We start from the raw sequence: 21901 nt of genomic DNA on the forward strand, positions 1-21901 counted from the left end.
AGTGGTACGAGCCACATTAACGGTACTAGGAAGAGGCAGTTATTTTGAGGTGTAGAACAATAGGTGCCTGCCTATCCATTGCTATGGCAGGCCCCAAWAAGGAAGGACACAAGACAAAATAAGAAAAAAAGGAAGGAAAGACACAAARAGGGAAGAGATGACGAAAGAGAGGACAGTAAATATTTAAGTAATGATACAGAAAATCAGTTCAGTACCTTATAATCCCATTTTATTTTCTGTGCTTAACCAGAGCAGATATCAAGCTCCTAACTTTTCCAGACAGTGTAGGAAGCCTGTCTACAAATACAGGAATGATTTAACCTCTKGAAGAAAGTATGTGAGGAGCTGTAACTGTGTACRAAAATAGACCAACTGGGTTTTTACTGAGACAGATATAAGCCCGGAGTAACTCACTGTCTTCTGAGTTCAGACAGCTTGGCAGTCATGGCGGCCAGCTCTCCAGCAGAGCGCAAAATCTCTTCTCTTTCTTTGGGATCCTCACACATGTCTGCAATCTTTCTGGCCTCATTGAGGAGGGCCTTGATATTCTCTTCTCCCTCTGGGCTGCCATGAGGGTCTGCAAGCCAGCTCTGTGCAAAGACACCAAAACCAGTCGAGCACAATGAAGAGACTGTTTGAATCTCCGTTTTGTGGACTCAGATCTGCTGACTCACTTGTGCAGCGTCGATCCTTTTGGCGATGGCCTGCTTGGAATTGGTCATGGCCTCGAGTTTGCGAGCGGCGTTGCCAACCTTGCCGGCCAGAACGTCGAGCCCCTGGGAAACCTGCTGAGCCTTCTGCATGGCAGCTGGCGATGCTCCTTGACCTCTGGCRGGGGCAAAACGTGCAACATCACTGAGCTTTTACACCACCACTGTTTAAGCCTTGTACTCTGGTTTTGGGATAACGCAGATCCTTGCAAAAGCAAAACCAGAGGTGGGTAGAGAACCAAAACAAAATTGTACTYAAGTGTAGCCCTACTTCAACATATTTTTACTCACATAAAAGTAAACAATAGACATTTAAAGATCAAAATGACAATAATGTATATAAATAATTATAAAATGTTAAAAACTCTAGGTGTCTGTGTCTGGTGAACTTTTAATTAAAACATGTCTGTTTTTCATTCAGTGAAGTTACTCACAGTGGATTGAGTATTCAGATATTTTACTCAACTAAGAATAACGATACTTCATAATAAAATGACTCAAGTAAAAAGTACAGTGCTGTAAAAATTCTCCAAAAAGTTTTTCTTTGTAACTAGTTATTACCCAATTCTAGCATAACCCACTTTTATCCAGTATTTTAATTGGATTTCACAAGAAAGATCAGCACAGGAAAATATATGTCTGTCTATTTTTTTACAGATTAAAAATCTGCTAAATATTTCGTTTTTGTTTCAGTATTCCAATTACAATTGTGCACAACTTTGTGTTTGAGTGAAAGTATGAATTGTTCCTGCATCTACCTTGCCCTCATCTCAGACACCTGGTCGGTCATCTGACCCAGAGTCTTGGCCGTTCCCAGGATGTCCCTGCGCTCCTTCCCAGCACAGAGCTCACCGACTTTCCCAGCTTCGTCCAGGATCTGACGGACGGCCTGCTCGCCGGCGTCSCCTGTAGGTCCAACAAAGCAGAGTAAGATCCACCAATAATCTTCCTAGACAAGTCATAGAATCAACGRGATGCGTTTTCTGTCTACCTGGTGGAGCGTTTGGATCCCTCAGCCAGTTTTTAGCCTGAGCCATCTTTGAATCAATCAGTCCCAGAGCCCTCTTCATGGCCTCAGTGTCCTTTAGATGGGAAAGAACAAAATGTATCTTCATTTCCAGATCATACCTTGTTTTTTTATTTTTCTCTCCTTGAATCATATGCTAATTAATAATTACGAAATCTATTTTTCACTYACAGGCTTTATATTTTGAGCCTGTTAATTGATCAGTGTACGTTCTGTATTGGTTAAACTGCTATTTTGGTTTTAGCAAAAGAAACATTTGTTAAAATCCATACGACAAGCATCATTACCATCCATCAGGCAAAACAATCCAAACCATGCATCTTGCTTCATGATCAGCGGTCTAAATGGAGTATCATACTAAAAAAAATAATAAAAAGCTAAATGTTGTTCCATCTCTCTCAAAGTGGATGGAAATATAGTCCTTCCAGCAGCCACAGATTCAACAATGAGACCTGTCATTGTTGAAGTCCAAACAAAGCAGAGTCCTGTTGGCTGTAAAAAGATACKTTCGCTTTCTTTTCTTGAGGAACAGCAGAAATTAGGAAAACACATTTCTTCATATAGCAGCTCCAGTCTTCATGATTTAATCTCAGATGTAAATCAAATTTCTAACTGAGCGATTAAAAGGGTTCATATCAACGTTTCATAATTTGCACACAGATTTCCAGAAATTGTACTTGTGTTTTAAGGAATAAACTTTATGGATTTTTTTTTTTATTCTACTGTTGCTGTCTAGCGTACGAAGGTTTCATGTCTGGATTCTCAGACAAGAGAAAAAAGGGCAGATGGGCAAACAAATGGAAGGATGTGTGGACAAATGAATGGAAAAGGGATGGATGGAATGGATGAATGGATGGACAGATTGCAGATGAGCATGAGTGGATTAATATATGGATTACGTAATGAAATAAGAAGTCTAGAAATAAAAATAGTTTTTCACACTCTATTCTCTCTTTATATTATTTTTTCCAGACCAAGCAGAAACCTGACTTTTAAAATAAAACTGCCTAAATCTAGCACATTAATGGCAGCATCCTGTTTAGTGCATAGCATGAGGTAAAGGCAGAGTAAAAAAAAAAAGGAAAAAAACAGGAAGTACAAAGGTGTGAAGTGACAACGGAGTGTGGGTTTATTACTTTCCTGCTCAAACACTCAGTTCGCGCAGCTGCTTCACTAATGTAACCTCTAAGGAGTTTGCCAGTTTGGAAAAAGCCGCTTATGTAAACTTAAAAAGCTGACAGGATTTTTTCTGCAATGCCACTGATTGCATGTCAAATTAAACTCAAGTTGCATGATTTGTCTCATGTGAGTGACAGATGGCATAAACGATAAGAAATGTGCATGTTTAGTGTTCATTTCCAAGGAAACTGGGCAAATATTTGTTGGATTCAAATAAAAAGCTTTCTGTGTGCATCCACCATCAGGAGAAACCTGATATCCATGATAAGAAGATGTAAACCCTCAGAGAACTCTCCTTAATGACACCAAAATCAATACTGCATGACTCAGGTCAATCAATAAGGATGAGGCGGTGTTTAAGGGTCTYGCATGTTGATACAAACTCTTGATACAGAGCAAAAGAAACACTCCTTATATCAACACRTCAGAAATTCAACCCTTAAACTCTAAACATTAAAACTAACGTCTCTTAGTCTCATAGCGGTCTAACAACTGAAGCACACAGAGGCACCACAGAGCACAAAGCAGCTCACTCATCTGTCAGACATGCTGCTGCACAACCAGGGCGTGACAGAGGTGGGGGAGGGGCTTACCTTCTACAGGGGGTGAAGTGAGAACAAACAGTGAAAAGAAAGGAAGAACAACATAAATGCAAGCATTTAACTAAACATACCAAAGAGGAGCAAGGGGGAAAAAAATAAGTGTCAACAAAGATGGAAGAGTTTCAGGAAAAACATTTCACAAAACTTTAAGACAGAAAAGCAGCAGGAAGCGCACCGATTGTACAAGGACTCTTGATTCACCACACTTTAGACTTTTCTGCTACATTATCAATTATTAGCACAGCTCAATAAGTTAGAATGTCCTTGAAAAATATACTTTGAGTTACATAATACAGAAAACCCCTACACTGCAAAGATTCACTACACACAATGTATTTGAAGCGTTGATGTTAATGATTCTGGCTTACAACTAATGAAAACCCAAAATCCAGCTTCTCCAACATTTTTAATAAAATACTAATAAAAAAAAATTTAAACAAAGGCTGCTGACTGTACAGCTGTTCAGCAGTCACTGAGATTCTCCGCAATGAGGACGAGCGCTACRTGTTTTCTGTAAAACTGCCMGATTTTTCCAGACTATGGCTTCCAGACTTCTCGGTCCTTCCAAAATTCACTTTGAATTTAAGGCAAATATTTCTACAGTGAACAGCCTTTAAATACAGAATCGGGGGGGAAACAGACAGGAAGAGAAGAAGAAAAGACACAAAGGTGGAAAGTAAGGATTTGAGGAAGTAAAGACACAAGGAAGGAACGGTGGAAGCCAGGAACATGGAAAGAAAACACATTTAAAAAAAATTATAAAACTAGAAAAGCAAATGAATCATAGTGAATTAATGCACTGAACAGAGTGACCATAATTAAACTTTTCCTTAAGCTGTAAGCTCAGACTTGTTGGACCCACCTTGTTGGCCCAGGCATCTTCATCCCAGGATGTGAGCTGCAGCACTCTGATGATCTCATTTATCTCGGCGCTCATTTTCTCATAAGTGAAGTTTCGGTTCTTCAGGGCTTCCTCCACACCCTGGCTCCCAGATGTCTTTGTCGTCACAAAGATTTTTATACCTAACCGAGTAAAAAAAAATAAATAAATAAAAATCTCATCAACAAGAAACACAGGGAACAAAATAAACTTATGTCAAGACAAAAAGAAGTCAGTGTGGTTACCTGAGATGAGGATGGGCAGCAGCTCTTTGACCGTATTCATGGAATTGACCAGCATCACACGATGCTCCTGATGTGTGAGCTCCTGCTGGCGCTCATCGATCATCTTTGCCATCTTTGTCATACCTGTAAAGTGGACAATTTGCAGACTTTCTAGTGACATTTTCTCTGATTTACTATTTAATTAATCAAATGGCACACTGAAATGTTCAAAATTCGGGCTGTGGTTTAATAACGCAACCCTGCTATAAACATTTGTAGGGCAGTTTGTCTCTGTTCCCCAGTCTTTATGATGCTGCAGACTGACCTGGGCCCAGATTCTTTGTGTATGTGATCAAGTCCTCCATTGACTCCACCACCTCTGCCACGCTCAGATATTCCAAGATGCCCTTGCACACACGGATTATTTTGCGGACCTGCGACAGTGAAGCAACGACAAAGGCCGATTCAGACACAATTCTGAGAAAGTACTGATTATGTAAACATGACTGGTCCCTTTTCCCTTAACAGATTCCCTCTAATTATACTCCAACAAAGCTTCCTACTGACATTGTAACCACTTTGTCTGGAATCGCTTCAGTTCCACAGACTGCTGGAGTCACTGCTTTATTATCCAGCGAGGTCCCTGAGCTGCATTGCAAAAACATGATGGCATCGCTGACTGACGACTCCTGCTGACTCCTGCAGACTTGTCAGAGTATTTGATATGTGATTCTAGAGCGCTGATCAGCAACTTCTCCCGGTCTGTTACTGTCCCTGTGCTGAAATGAAGGATGGGGCTGACAGATGTCACCCTTGTTTGATTCAGGGGTTTTCAGACAGAAATATGGAGAGGTCCTCAGACTTGTTTACTTACTTTTCAAGGGCTTTTTGAGGTGGATGCATAAAAGGCAAAACCAGTAAAGCTCCATTTTAAACTCAGCTCTTCAAAGAAGGGATTTATGATCATGAAATTTCCAGGACAGATTAATCAGGAAATCGTTAGACCATTAGATCTGTAATCTTTCCAATCCAAAGAGTAATTTTTCCCCTCAGTGCATCTAAATAAAACTCATTCAGTCACAAATGTTGCCTGACCTTTTGAAACCAGACAACTTATAGTTTTTGATAAATATCTGCAACAGAAAATCTGTCATTTTTAAATTTTAAAGTTTTGTTTCAAGACAAAACRTTTGTTCATTTTGTTCAATGAGATGGTGGCATTTAAGAAAAATTATGTAAAGAGAGGAAAAATATATCTAAAAAAAAATCGACACTGGTACATTTAGTCTTATTCTGTTGTAGAAATTCAATGCAACTTTTAGAAAAAATTGAAAACTACTGAAGACTTCAGCATCTATTACATAAAAGCATTAGTTATCTATGGCTCCTGGGCTGCAGGTTGTAAACCCCTGCAAGTAGACAAACATGGAAAGGGCGAGGGCTTATAGCTACTTGTGCAACCAAAGTAAAATACTAGACTTAAAGGTCTCCCCCCTGATTTTACTGAGGGAAGTGGGCCAGAGAGTTGAAGTGTAAAATGTAAAAAACAACAAACAAATGAATGAATCGATACCTCTGCCTCATCAAAAGTGAGGAGCAGGTCAGATGTGCCAGACAGAATGCCTCGAGATCCATCGATGAGGTAATCCCGAGCAGGAACAGAGTACGGGTCAGCTTTCAGCATGGAGGCAGCTTGAACCAGCTTTGTGCAGGCATTCTCCACTCTGGGAAGCAGAAAGTAATTGATATGATCACCAGTTGGAGGAAAAGAAAATGTTTAGGAGGAAGTAGTGCTGATGGCAGCTCTCCAGAAACCTGATGAGTATCATCATCTGTCTGAGGAAACTTTGGTCCAAAATTGACAATTTTATTGTCTCTTCTTGCATTGTTTTAATCTCATTCATGAAAATACAAAAAATGAAAATGTGAAGCTCAGGAGTCGTYATCTAATCGTCCTCTCTAAAAGTGTTAAAAACACACAAAAGAATCTACATAAATCTGAACTTAAAAGAAAATGCAAAGACTTGTTATCTTTGCAGTGCAGGAATAAAAACGTATTTTCTCTAGTTTTGTTTTTTCAGTTAACAATTGTGAATATGACTTTGGATGGATAAAAACAGTGCAATTGTTATTGAAGCCATCTTGATTGCATTCTTTCTATCTTACAAAGTTTTCATAATACCARGTACTCTTACAAGAAGGAAAGTTGTTTCACACCATTCACAACTATTTCTCAAATTAGAGGTGGCAGGTGTCATCATCACAATATGAATATTGCAAAGGAGCAACTGGAATCCAATATATTTTGCACAACAGTTCTGATGAGACTTCATGGTTTTAGATGATGTACAGCTGGAAGTAATTTTGTTTGGCCTTCTATACTTTGGGACACACACACACACACTCATAGAAGAGTAAACTTTTCCATAAAGTTTCCCAAAAAATAAAAACAGTGACACCAAAGACAAAGATGATTCTTGATTACAAGACATTACAAAAATCTCTTCACTTTGACTTGTAGACAAAAAACACAAAGTCAAAGTGGATATTCTGAATTGGTCTGTTTAACATCAGCCTACGGTTATCATGAGCCAGCGTCTAAGAATACACTGATCTTATTTTGAAATTGCCGTTTCAAACTGTAGCAACTCTAGCCTTCTCTGACTGTATGGAGCAGAGTAAGTGTTGCCACTCCCCACTTGCTACGGTGCACTGCTGGTCAGCTRGCTGAAAGAAGGCTAAAACACCTTTCCCTCACTTGCAAAGAGAGGACAAATTCAGACATTTTTCAGGTCACAAAAAACTACAGTTGGCAATAGATAATTATGTAACCAAGAGTCAACAGCAATATGTTTCAGCAATATGTTTGACGTCTTCTACTTTAAATGAAAGCAAGTAAATCATGCATACAGTTTATGTTAGATATTTGTAGAAATACGGTGTAACCCTGCCACTTAGCTGAAGGTTATCATGCCATTAGAATCTYATAGCAGCCTATGCAGCTTCCAGAGGAATATAAATTATTCAAATAGTTCCCTCCTGGGTACGATGTACCCAGTGATCCCCAGAGCAGGAAAATCTGCCAGCTCAGCTGAGTGATTCACTGTCATGCATGCCACCTGCATTGTACAAGCAGCGTGTCTGTGCATGGAAACAGGCAACAAGCCAAGGACCTGCATGTGTTCCCAGTTCCCACACTTCCTACTTCTGCCTRGAGCAAACCGTAGGAAGACGAACTTTATGAGCGTTTTCCACATTTCGAAGCCAAACAGAAAGGGCTTTGCTCGTTTTTGTCTCTTCTGGCTTTTATATACAGCGCAATGATGACTGAGACTGATGGGAGTCTCTGGAGGGTGAGCAAGACGTTTTTCTGCATGCACCAGATAAAAAAATAAAAAAAAGCCATGCAATCCAGGCTCCGTCTAGCACTATATTTAGTAGGGAGAAGGGTTTGCATTCCAGCACGTGCTGATGGATGACGACAGGGTGACGAAGTGACTTTGAGGCGCCAAATGTGTTAAACCTGACGACCTGTGCGTGCCGATGAGTCTCATCCCTGACCTTGGGATGAGACTCTCAGAAGCCCCCACTTTACAGCTTTTTCCTCATGTAAAACAAAAAAAGTGGCTTTTTTTAGACATACATAAAAATACAAAAGCAGCATCAGAAGCTAATGACCAATATGGCCTTCCTCCTGGAAGGTAAAGCAACTCCTCGCTTATAAAAGTATTTGAGTACCAGAGCAAGACTCTGAGGCACTTAACATGCCATGTCTGACCTTKGTCTGGGCACAGCCAACCATTTCTGCAACAGATAAAGAAAGAAAGGAAGCCAAAGAGAGGCTAGGATACCACACTAGAGAGAAGAGAATTAAGCATTAGTTARTATTTCTGTGCCAATTTGCTGCTTACTTGATAAAGGCTGGTGGCATATCCCTTTTCATGATCTGGTCCTCTGTTGTTTGCACGGTATCCTTTCCAACCTGAAAAACACAGATGCATTGTTAATTAACCTGCYGCAAATATTTATTTTAAGTCAGATCAGTAGCCCTTCAATCCTGCCACATTTTGGCAATCACAGCTTTTCCTAATCAAAGTAAGGTAAGAATAATTAAAAATCAAACTAAAAACATMTGTCTCGTCATTTGTTGTTTATTTCTAGCATGTACTTATATTCTGGAAATTGTGAGGCAAACGCAATCCAGTGAAGTTGTGTAAAAGCCCTGAACGAAAATCAAAAACAGAGCCAACTAAAAGCAGTTTTATCTTCTGATAGCCTAAGGAAGTTGTTYGGAGACATTTACCAGTATGTAGATAACACTGCATATCACCATGCTAATTATTTAAGCACTAAGGAAATTGTTTTGTTGTAGTTTTYTAGTGCATGAGGTTACATGGTTTGCTTGGTTCAGAGTTGATTTGCTGGAAGGTGACCCTCTGCCCCAGGCTCAGATGTTGTCTAGGCTTTATCCATTTTCTTCCAGTATTACTCTGATTGGAACTTGTTTAACCTTCTTTTGTCTCCACACACTGTGTTAGACATTATTGGTCAAAATCAGCTGTAGTCTCMTTTGACCAGAGCAACTTCTCCYAGWTGTTAGCATTGTCCCCTACATYGGTGATCCTTAATCTCTTGTCGTTGAGGCTGACTGTCAAAGTTCATGGGAAAATATGAGCAATACTTCTTATTGCTCACATTTCACAATGGCTTTGTTCTTCTCGGTCTTCCATGAAGGCCTGATTTGTCGAGTAAAAGTTGTCCTGTGGATCTCTGCAGGTTAACYACAGACCCCATGGTCCTCTTAGCCCAAACTAAATGTTCTACTTCCTCTGCCTACTGTTTAGGTCTGCAGATTTGCAGACTGATCATACATTTTACAATTCCAGATAACAAATTCAACTCTCCCCTGTAGTATCAACTGTCTGTTGTGTTTCCATAACAAACATCTGAGACCTTCATATAACAGCTGGATTTAGAGCTGAACAGACAGGGTTTAGATAAAAATTACACATGTGAACTACTACTTTCAACATTGGTAACATTTATAGACAAATTGTCACACTGGATTTTCTGTCCTTCCACTTCACAATTATGTTCTAATTTGTGCTGGTCCATCACATGAAAACCCAACAAAATACACAAAAGCTAAATGTTAAATGTTAGGGATTTGAGTATTTTTGCAAGGCACAGTATTTGTAGAATCTGAGAACAAACTGCTTTTCCACCAAGGAAAGAGAAAGGGACAGAGTTATAATGTAAAGAGCAGCTGAGCACATATTCCAAASTGTTTCATGACCTCACATCTGGGGAGACAACTCACCCAAGTTAACTGATCGTGGTTGAGCTAATATGAGTCATACTATAAAGATGATTGTGTTGGTATTAAAGTAAATGAGCTCATTCTCACTAAAATTAACTTGTTTCCATTTATAACAATAAGCCCAATATCTCTCATCATGTTTAACTTTAAAATTTYGGTGACGTGCTTGAACATTAGTGGCACATGTGTGTTTTAAGACATCAGTTTTAAAGCAATAAGTAGTCTGTATCGAAGTTGACCAAATTGTCCGTCTGCAGCAGGAAATGGACCATTTCCTGCTGATCATTCAGGATGTCGTCTCTCTACTACTCTGAGAGTTGCTTGTTAATAAACAAGCCTCCAGGCAGTAGCAGAGTCATTCCAGTTGGTTAGCATGGAGGCAGTGTTGAAGGAGAGCAAGCATGCATTTCTCACCCTGTTTTCGCCGCGCTTCAGGGACCCTGAGGAACCAGGGGGTCATAAATTAGGGCTAAAGCTTGYGCCAAACTAGAGCTTAACAGAAGAAGTCATCCCACTGAGCTACCATGATTTTCCACTAATGAGTACTTCTAGCCTAAAGTCAGAAACCACGACAACAACCCAAGTTATTTTGGCARATTTAAGTGTTTAACTCCCTGTTTGGGTGAGTATTTAAATATTTTAGGAATGTCTTCCGTCATTAAGAAACCATTTCTACGTAGAATTTGTGAGTAGATTTGCTGCAGAACATCTGAYATYAGTTATCAAGAGTTCCTCAAATTAAAAACAACTTACTCAAATGACRGAGGGCTGTTACTAAGAGTGTATGCAAAACATATCAAACGTAAATGCAACAGAAGTAGACCTTGAACTTTTGCTTATTTTGTCACATGACTACCTTCAGCTTCAATGTTAGTTTTGAAGTTAAAGAAAATGGATCTTTCCCCGTTTAGTCTGACCAACTTCACTATCCCCATTGAAGGAGAGCATTCCCACACCATGATGCTGCCACCACCATGTTTCATCCTGGCTTATTTGTAATAAAAGTTTCATCTTAATCTTATCTGATCAAAGCACCTTCTTCCACATGTGCTGTGGCTCCTACTCGGCTTGTGACAGCCAAGAAAGACTGTCACAAATGGCTTTTTGATTCTCACGCCACCATAAAGGTCAGTTTTGTGTTGTGCATCACCAATAGTTTCTATGTTGACAGATTCTCCCACCTAAGAAGATCTACATGTTAGCATTTCTTCACTACGGTTTTCTCTCACAAACCTCTTAAGTCTTACTCTCCACTGGCCAAGATTGACTTTACAAATTAGATCATTTTTAAAGGCAATCACTTCCCTTTGGTTTTATTTAGGGCTTAGAGCAAAGGTGCCAAGCATAAATGCCCACCAGAATTAAGACCATTTTTAAMTGTTATAAATGGTGCATCTTTTTCTTTTCACTACCCCTATTATGCACTATTTAAGTGGCTATTTTACAAAAGTCACAAATATATTGAAGTGTACGATTGTTGCATGACAAAAAGTAAAAGTTCAAGATGACTGAAGAGCTTAGCTTTGCAAAGCACTTTAGAGATAATGTCAAGATAAAGAAACGWCTTCAGATAAACCAGCAATGCAAGAGTCAAACCACACTAACTGGCTTTTTGACATCAAAGACGTAGTGAYACACTCGACTAAGAAGCTTGCATTTTCTTCTTTTCAGAACTGAGCTAAGATAGCACTACTTCCAGTCAAGTTCAGACATGGTCTGAACTGCATGCTGGAGAAAGAAAAAAAAGAAAAGATTAATAGAGAACAAAACAGAAGGCTGAATGCAAGTTGTGTTAATGGGTCATGTTTTCCCAAAAGTATCATACAGGAACCTTTGAAACTGAGCAAATCTGACGCTCAGTGTGTTTTCAACAGGTCATCATCGTCTTCCTTTTCCTCTTTCCTTCACAGCCGCTTCCTGTTGTCTGCAGAGCTAAAACAGTCAGCAGCTGCGGCCCATTAGGATTTTAATTTTTAGCCGTTGTTGTCAAGCAGCATCTGAAGCGTTTTACTATTCTGAGCCTCCGTCATGCTTCCGGACCATGTACTCTAAATACCAAAAGCAGGTGACTTTGTCTTTATTAATAGTTCCACACATCCAAGAGTGATATTTTTAAACTACAAGAGATGTTGGGAGAAAAACAATAATTAAACTCCTTGATTTGAAGGAGCAGAAATAACTAGTGAAGATGGGAAACTTTAAAGGGAGAGAAAGACCTGATGCAAGACACCACCCCAACCACACCAAAATACCATCTTCCCTGAATAGCATCATGAAGAGGCAGCTGTTCACTTCCACCTTCTTAAAAMTTTTCACAGACTCATCCTCTTGTTCCAAGCTGCCGCACAGTATCAATGGCTGTCAGTGTCATTTACCATTTGTGCCTGGATTGGAAACACTGGCAGTCCTTTTACCACCCAAGAGTGCGATTGCAGAAACCCTGTGTTGTTGTGAAGTAGCTTGATAGAGTGGCTGCTCTTCTGGAACAGACTTGGCTTTGTTAACAGTGACCCATCCTTCTAAGAAGAGAATAAAGGCCACAGTGACAACCTCAAGGCTGCCAGGAGGACACAGACTGCCCTTTTACATGTTGGGAAGCTTCGACACAATGCTCCAACAGTCATAGTGACCACAACGATATATGATGGCAAGCATTGTTACCAACAGCGAAAAGGATTGATTTTGTGTTTCTGGCTGTTGGTAAGATTTATGTCTTCAAAAGTGAGGCAGTGATTTAAGGCTAAAGCTATTTTTCGGCTTAATCGTGATTAATCAATTATAAATTGTCAACAAATTTAATAACCGATTAATTGACAACTGGTATATGCTTTGTTTTACCCAAAACTCCTCAAGTGGCATAGTTTTAACTTCAAATTCACTAAAGGAATGTTACTTCATTTTGGCAACAAGAATGTATTTTTTATTATTATTTATTTATTTGCATCTTAATGTATTTCTAATACCTTATTTTAAAAAAAGGCTTAAATGAAAGGCTAGTTAAATGAAGTAAAATGAAATCAAGTTRAATGAAAAGTCTGTAAAATGTATMMATWWWWTTTTATCCGATTAATCACCAGAATAATTGATTCCTAAAATAATCATTAGCTGCAGCCATACACTGATTATTACACTGCATCCTTTCATGYACCTTTAATCACCTTACAGCCACTTGGTTTTTCATTTATTAAAATATCAATTGACCATTAAGGARTAAGATGACTGAGAGGCTGAACTGAAGGTGGATGCCTTTATCACGAGTCTGTCAAACCCTGTCAGACGTTATTTATTAATTTGGCTCTGGAAGCAGCAGCTCCACGCGGTGTGTCTGAGGTGATGAAAGGCACAAATCAAGCGGCCTCATTGGCCACGGCAAAAACAGCTCCTGCAGCCCGGGAGAGTATGTCGCGAGTATCTCATGTTACAGGAGCTTAACAGTTCATCAAGTGTTGGGGAATCCTGATATCAGAAAGTACAGTCAGAGAAAATGTATCCAAGCTGTGGATTTTCCCCAAAACAAACACGGCTGACAGGCAAGGGCAGCTGACGATTTTTGTTTTACATTTATTTATTGAGATAAGGCTGGTAATTTCAAATATAGGATATATTAAAAGTATATTTAGATGATTGTGTATTATTCATTTTAGCAAAGTTGATACGGAAGAGAAGGAGCTGGTAACGTATACCGTTTCCATCCCAAGACAACCATGTCAATAACTTTGCATTATTATGCCATAATTTTTATATTTGTTTGTAAAAACTGATTTATTCTCGTAGTTCCCAAAGTTGGAATTTTGAGGAATTAATAAGTCTGGAGTCATGAGATTTAGTGAATACACTTTCACTAGAGGTAAATGCACAGTACGATGCTTGTCAAAGATTTATTGAGATAAAAACGTTCCACTATTTTACTGTGGCTTTAATCACTAAAGATAGCCATGTTCGATTTTGAGGTCAGGCCATAACAACCTTCCAAACCCCAAACTATGCTGTATTGTTGTTTTAAATAATCTGTTAGTATGCTACTTAAAAGTATGATACTTTGCTGTTAACTTTAACTGTACTACAAAGTACCTCAACAGTACCATTAGAAAGTTGGAGAACTACTGGACTACTTAATTTAGGCTCATTAATCATGGATGCAAATAGACCAAATTTAGTATTATGGTGATAACTCAGACTTCTAGTCTCACTGAATAAAATGAACTTGAATAGTTAAAAAGGATGAAGTCAGATGACGTTAAAAAGTAATGAGTCGAGCCCTTTGCAGATAGTGCAGATACGGACGTTGCTTTGAACACGTTCAGTAGTCGCCAATACACAATAACAGGAAACATTTCTGTCAAACGTCTGTTGGTCTGTTTTTCATAAGGCATTGAGCCGAAATGTACATTTTTAGTSTAGAATCTGTTTCAGATTCTAGACTAAAAATGTCATGTTGCAGACAGAAAAGAACAGAAAAATATCTGAAAAAGGAAGTAGGTTTTGTGCAGCTGGCTGCTGAATATACTCTAATRATAACAGCATACTGATTTTTATCTCTATGTGCAATGACATGTTGGAGTTCCTGAGGTCCAAAAGCAAGAACTAGTTTTCTGCAATGACAGCTTTTATTCCAATATTTCACATTAACTTTGGAAGTTGATGTTTTCCAATCAATAAATAAATGGAGCTCAACGCAGGTGCATTTTACTCTGTGTCAAGATTAGTCGCCACAGAGGCTATAGATAAACAAAGCAATGGGTTTTTCCTAGAACTGGCTCACTATCAAGTCCCGARTGGAGGAGACAGCTGACTGGCCTTCCTGACTTGGCTTCCTGAGTTTCCTTTTCAACACACTCCTCCAAGTCACTGCATCCTGACAAATCATCTTCCTGAAGAGAAACAAAATGACCACAGGTGCAGCATGAACCCTTTAGGGATTCATGCCTTCAGTCAGAAAATATGATCTCATTTCAATGGAATCCCCCAACTTGGACTGGACTGTTTCCAAGATGACATAATCAAGYGGCAAGTAGAATCAATTGTCAACTAGCATGGTGTGTGTTTGTATGCGTTTACGGCACAAGTCACTGCATGAATTTGCTTCCCATGTTGAAAAGGTTTCCAGCAAAAAAATKTTCATTTAAATTACTACAACCATTATTATTATTTGTATATTTAATCAAAAACCGCAAAATCTTACAAAAATACTTCCTTATTTTGAATCATCTCAATTTCCTTTAATATTCCCGACTTTCGAGAAGTTGTGACGTGCTGCCTGTGTTGCAACAACGTTGCATTGTGCCGACTGAATTCTCCATCAACGCCTCCGTTCTTCCAGTTGCTGCATATTTTTGGTCTTGCATAAAACACCGCAATATTCTGTAATCTCAGAGATGTTGCCGCATAGCCAGTAAATATACTACACACAGAAGAATCCAAAAGTCATGTCATGACAAAACTTTGCCTCAAACATCCCCTGCATTCTTTTAAACTACCCTTAAAAAAAAWATATCAGCCCGCAAAGGTAATGAAGTAAAACGGGCCTCTAAAAGTCAAGAAGAAGATTATTGAGCAAGACAAAACTGTGCTTCCATCCACTCAACCAGGAAACTATTTAAAAGAGCCATTTAATTCAATACATATATATATAAAAGATCTGCCTAGCAACTGGGTTCTTGTTGTTTCACTACCTTGCAAAAGTATTCATTAACCTTCAACTGTTTTTCATTTCAACACCTGGTCTTGGGCTGTTAGCATGCTTTGACTGTCATACAGCAACAGTCTTCAGATTTGTTGCAAGACTGACAGCTACCAGAGTCTTTCTGTCCACAGTGGCTTTTTGGAGATGCTTGAATGACATAATCAGTGATATTAATTTTCCCTTTGGGATAAAGAAAGTATTTTTGAATAGCTCCATCYTCCCATAAGCAGCTTTCTAGTCCCTGCTGAGGAACAGCATTTCCAAAGCACCACAAACATGTTTCACAAAGTAGGTTTGCAAAAACTCATTATTTTTCTCTAGAAGTATTGCTTAAGGTCGCACTATTCTATTAGAATATTTCTTACATTAGCTTGCTGCCGCAACAACCATTTGTGTCGTAAACACAAGGTCATTGCACAAGTGTTGGTCAGACTGTACACCAATCAGAGAATTTTCCTCACAGCAAGCAGTCAAAGAAATGTCGGTGACCTGCTTCTTTTAACCCAAACAAGTTTTTTCAGCGTAGGCTTCTTGTTCTTTAAATCCACTTATTAAAAAAAAGTGATCCAAAGAATCTACTTTACCCCCCGCCTCTGAGTGGGGGGGGCTATGTCCTGGCTCGTTGGAATTTCTTCACATTCCTTACATTCATTTCTAATTGAGGTCTCTCTCATTGCCCCGACGAYAACAAATCATGCCGAGGACAACTGATCAGTCGCTGGTTAAACAGACAACCAGTTTGTGGTCATGTCAAACTTTCAGTTCCTGGGTTCATCGCTGACGTTTTACAGCTGTACATCCAAGCTCTAAAAAAAGTGCACCTTATCATCTTAGACAGGTTTAAGTCCTTCAGTAGCACACCATGAAACTTAATTTTTTAAAACAATACATYCATAATCTTTAGTAACAATGTTGAATATGGTTTTTGACAAGGACTACAATCTATTTGTGTAGACCTTAACTAAATATTCTGAAATGTATGAAATGTAATTAAGCTGCTAAATCTCCTCATCCAGAGGTATTGCCTGTTAGAACCACCAYCTTAAAGTCAAGCAAATAAAATCATGGAAAAAGTCACAGATAAAAGCCGCACAGTATGTTTTTCCTCTTAAGCTTAAGCTTAGTCGTTTGTGACTCAGGAGACTGAAACCAAAAGCAATTACATCTCCAAACCGACTTCAATGATCTCATAACACTATCCATGTTGTAATGTTGCTACAGCAACTGGAAATAATTACAGACTCGTGCACTGATTCAGGCCACTGTTAGAAACATCTGACTATAATTGAAGAAYGTMCAGAGAGTCTGGCGTGTTTCATCTTCGCAGGGAGATGTTTTCATGTGTCAGGATACGATGGCCAGAGCTCAGTACAGTTTCTATATTTAAAGCTGCAGTGACTGTCTCGCTTTATCAGTTATTGCAGAACCGCATAACCCAAAACGTTATCAATTCAAGTAGAGTCCCACAGACAAAAACATTTTGTCTTTATTTTGAGTCGTATTTCCTCTCATTTAGATCTGGTYCAAACTTAACTAAATTACATATTTTCTATACAATCTCAGGTCTTACAACCAAAATAGAATAACTTTACAAGCTAACAGACATTTAAATATTTTCTAATATTGGTGACAATTAGTTAAATATAAGCTAAAGGCAAAAAAGTTCCATATTCTTTGAGGGATTCTGTCTGTGCTTAACATAAGCAGCACTTTSTAAACAGTGAAACTGCAGTTTTTCCCTGCAAGTTTCCAAAACCCAAAGGGTGTAATTACCACATAACTACATGATTAAACGATTAAGACATGGTCCTAGCAGCAAAAATACATTTTTATGGAGTGCTAGTAGTAATTGCTATACCTTTTAACCCCTCTTTTGCCTCCAAAGAGGAAGGAAGTCTGGTTGGGTGTAGACATAAATAATGGACAATGATGGGTCAAGACCAAAGGTTTTGGAGATTTGACAAAAACAAAGAAATAAAGCTTGAAACATGCTAGGCCTACACAAGCGCAGCTCAATCATTTATTATATCATTAAAGTACATTTATTTAAGCAGTTACATTCAAAAATTACAACTCAGAATTATTTCAGATTAAGGAATATATTTTGAGTCTTTACTTTGCTTTTTTAAATTGTGTGGCCCTGGGGAGCTATATTAATTAGCAGTTTAAAGTAAGAACAGTAGAGAGAGAAAAGACATGCATTAAATGGGCCAGATCGTGAATTGAACCATGGGCAGCTGCATCAAGGACTAGAACCTTGGTTGGTCTACCACTAAGCCACAATGCCACCCTACTTCTGTTAGTTTGAATGATGTCAGGATACAGCTAATGAATGCCGAAAWTTGTTTCTCAAAAAGCTATAAAATTGCATAAAATCACAGAAAAATGATTTTTATCTAGAAATGTTATGGCTTACACCATCATGGGAAAACTGCTGACTTGACAATTGTTTAGCAGACAGTCATTAACATTCTCCACAATGACAGCAAGTCATAAAAGATCACTGATAAAAAATTAAAAAAAAAMCCATTGCTCATAGAGTACTGTATTCAGGCACACTGATTGGAAGTTCAGTGGAAGGAAAAAGTGTCTTAGAAGAAGATACAAGAGTACTGAAGGTCTGGATTGTTACTGACTGGATCAAACTCTTCAGATTTTCAGATAAAAATACATTTTGTAAGAGTGGAGAGACACACAATTAAAGCTGCTTAAGGCACACCGGCAAGTTTCCACAGTTGGTTGTAATTTGTTTGGATCAGTTGGGATCCATGTCATATGCTGATGTTGGTTAATTTGGTTTATAAATCGATTTTGCTAGAATGAGCTTTAAAATGTGTCACCCTCTGACAGTGCCAGTCTGCCTTAACAAGATTGACACGGGGTGAGCAACACATTTGGTTTGTCTCTTGTGATAGACAAAGAAAAAGGAAATGGCAWTATTTCCTTACATGGTTTCAATGATAGCATACCAGTGTCACTGTGAAAACACCACTGTGGGCAGATCACAACTAATTCTAAAGATACCCAAAACTGTAACTGTCCTGCAGAAAGAGGGTGTGTTTCATTTCATGTTTAAAAGTATGACTGTCTGAAATGTGTAATTACTAAGAATTTAGATATTAAAATTCCACTGAGGGCGGAAATGCAATATTTCAGTATGTCTTAAAGTTTTACATCTTTACCCCAATTAGGAAACACTTCAATATCACAGTACATTAAAAAGTAAGTCATTATACAATGAAATARGATTTATAAGAACAATTCAGAGTTCATTCAACTTTGTATGAAAASTGGACATTTTCAATGCCTTCTAGGCAATAGGACCACGTTAGATTGAGAAAATCCCAGATTGCAGTTTTCTGGCCAATCACCAATCTTTAAAAAGCCTGATCTGCCAATTCCTATACAGATTTTTTGTCTGAAAAGATGTTAGGGTGAGTATTGTTAGCCGCGCATGTGCCTTCATGACCTGGTGGGCGGGTCTGTCAGTCAGCCCTCACTCATGACAGAGCAAAACGAGGCAGTGGTTCATTTTCAGACCTCTGAGTAAAATTGATGGATAAGATCAGTTTCTTATGCATGTATCGGCAGATCGCTGATCTCCCAAAATGAAGGACCGATTTAAATTCAATTCAAAAATATTTTATTGTTAAATTGAAATTAAAGTTGTAACTCATATTAATTAAAAAACTCTTCAAAGAGTTATTGTAGWCTATAATGGTGGTCAAGAAGGATATCGTGTAGCTGTCTGTATTACAGCATTTACAGATTAATATTGTTGAAATATTTGTCTGAAGTATAAGAGATCCATTCTTCAATGTTGGAGATCAGCTTCTGATTGAATAAGAAGGACAATTACAAGTCAATTAACTGTCTGATCTATAAAAGATTGTTTGATGTTTCATGGCAAGATAAAAAAGGTAACTAATTACCTAGTTTTTACAGGTTTCAAAGTACATTTTAAATCTATCTTATTGATATACTCTTGCATTTCTATATGAATAGTTATATTAAATAAACTTGCCTTGCTATCAATTAAAAATTATTTTATTTCACCACTTTATTAAAGTCTCTCTTTCATACAACTTTCTTTTATTGTTGTTGTTTTTAGCAACTCGTTAAAATCAGATCAAAGTCATTTAGTTCCGTTTCTTTTAAGTTTAGTTCTTTTTATTGGCAGGTGTGTGTTTGGTGGTTTATGTGGTGGCTATCGGACGGGTTCGTCCAGGGTGCCAGTCATGMCAGAACCGCCTCTGTCAGTAGTTTGCCCACACCACTCAAGCACTGAACTAGTGCCTACGTAGAACTATGGCAGTCAGCTACTCAGGAGGGCAGGGCAAGCTTTGAAGGGGAAAAAGGGCGTCACTGCCCTTTGCCCCGACTCTATTCACTTCAGGAAAAGTTTAATACCCAGCACACATCTCCTCTGTGGTTGCGTGCAAGGAAATTGGGGATTTTCATTCGTATTCTGGCTGATGAAGGCGTCGTGTTTTAACGTTTAATTCAATTCGAGAGTGAAAAACGTGGGACAAAGCGACAGGTAGGCAGGGTTACCAACCCCAGCCGAGCCTGATCAGACTGGACTTGAGAGTTTCATAGACAAGAGGAGGAGAAAAGTTACTCACACGAACCAGGTTGCTAACGGCCGCCTGCACGGCAGCCACCGGCGCGGACAGATCTGGGATAGCCTTCCCGTCAACTTCACCTTCCTCGTGCATTATCACCAGATGGGATATTTGCTGAGCCACCGGCTCCAGGATACTTTCTATCGTCTTCGTGTGGAAAACCGGCATTCTGACAGTTTTGTATATCTATCCGATAAGAATGTCCAACAACTTAGGGCAGTTTCCCCCGCAACAAAAAGTCCTGCGAGAAAAAGCAGCTAAAACCGCAGCCAACCGCCTTTCTTTCAGCCAGGGCACAGCGTGAAGACTTCAACTACTCCTGTAAACCCATCAACTCAAAGAAAAAAAAACTCCCGAATTTAGCGTCATCCTACCATCCGACCAATCAGAGAGCGAGTAGAAAGGGAATTTCGTGTCCCATTGGTCAATGGTAGTGTCGCTTAATATTACGACCTCCCACTCCCTCACCGTCGAGTTTTCTAGCTTCAGTTCCAAGTGCTCCCTAAATTACGTAATAGATCCGTATGTCCTAAAAGGGAAATATGTGTCTCCTCTCCCTGTGCACTGAATAATAAGTAAAGTTTAAGTTTGGTACTGCCACCGCAGACGTAGAAGCTATGACTCACAGGAAACTACATCTCAATAAGGGAGGTGAGATCACATTAATCATACATTTATGATCACGATGACTCGATAATGAAACGCATTTGGATTTCTCATATGCCTACATGATAAAAAAGGATGATTTAGTCATTGTTGCTACTCTTGTTGGTATTTTCATTATCTGCACTACATTGCAGAATTATTCATAACTCTTGAACTTTTTCACATTTCGTCACATTACAACTACAAACTTTACTTAAATTTACTTTTATTTTATGTGTTAAACCATCACATAGTATTGATATGTTAGCGAGGAAACCCTTTGCAAATAAAAATCTGAAAGTTTGTATCATCCCAAAGGCAAATTAAATGTTATCATAGCTTGAAATCCAGTGCAATCCACAGATTTCACTACTCACCCATTTAGTGAAAAAATAGTCAACCTGTATGTAATTTAATCTCAGTAGTTGTGGAGAAATTTAAAGCAGTAATAAAGAGAACATAGGAGCACTGTTCAGAAAGCCAGCCACTGGGTCTAATAGACTAATCAGGTCTCTGATTGTAACATCACAAGATTTGGGGAAATTAAGGGGGRAAAAAACGCGCGTCAACAATTTTGCAAAGCACTCCAGATGCCTATACAACAAAGACAGAGATGGTTGTAAAGTTCTTACAACCATCTCTGCCAGTGGCCCAACATGCTATATTATTTTYTCAATTCCTTTTCTGTCCCAACCTCCTGAAACAAAACACATTTCAAGATTGAAAACCAGCTGCCAAGCAAACCAGCTAAGGAATTCCCACAGAATCCCAGGAGGGCCTGCAAGGCAGCAGCCCATTGCCTAAAAAGGAAGAGTCCTAAAAGAAAGAATCAAGGAAGTTACTCCGCTTGAACCCTGTGTAAACAGAAAGGGAGCTGATATGATTTCCTTTTACACAGGAGGTTATTCAAAATGTCAAAGAAGAGCTCAAAAATTCTCCCGCACTTTGTACCCTGATAAAATTACATTTAACACACACAAAAAAAATACACRAGCCTCTTCAGTGA

At 38.8% G+C, this 21901-nt stretch overlaps 1 protein-coding gene across 1 annotated transcript in view; it reads right to left on the bottom strand.

Annotated features, from left to right (window-relative positions):
• The window catches only part of LOC103481817 (vinculin), a gene marked incomplete at its 3' end in the record, with an annotated part of 30004 nt that extends 9586 nt beyond the window's left edge, over positions 1–20418 (bottom strand). Inside the window, exons 1-10 of the mRNA XM_008437579.2 lie at positions 20251–20418; positions 8534–8604; positions 6196–6346; positions 4948–5056; positions 4644–4766; positions 4381–4541; positions 1702–1792; positions 1469–1616; positions 675–828; positions 415–590 (exon numbers count right to left, since the gene is read on the bottom strand). Of these exons, the coding sequence (XP_008435801.1) occupies positions 415–590; positions 675–828; positions 1469–1616; positions 1702–1792; positions 4381–4541; positions 4644–4766; positions 4948–5056; positions 6196–6346; positions 8534–8604; positions 20251–20418 (1352 nt within the window). The remainder of the gene's footprint in view (positions 1–414; positions 591–674; positions 829–1468; positions 1617–1701; positions 1793–4380; positions 4542–4643; positions 4767–4947; positions 5057–6195; positions 6347–8533; positions 8605–20250) is intronic.
• Between the last annotated feature and the right edge of the window lie 1483 nt (positions 20419–21901).

This window comes from Poecilia reticulata, linkage group LG19, assembly GCF_000633615.1.
Source record: "Poecilia reticulata strain Guanapo linkage group LG19, Guppy_female_1.0+MT, whole genome shotgun sequence".
NCBI lineage: Eukaryota > Metazoa > Chordata > Actinopteri > Cyprinodontiformes > Poeciliidae > Poecilia > Poecilia reticulata.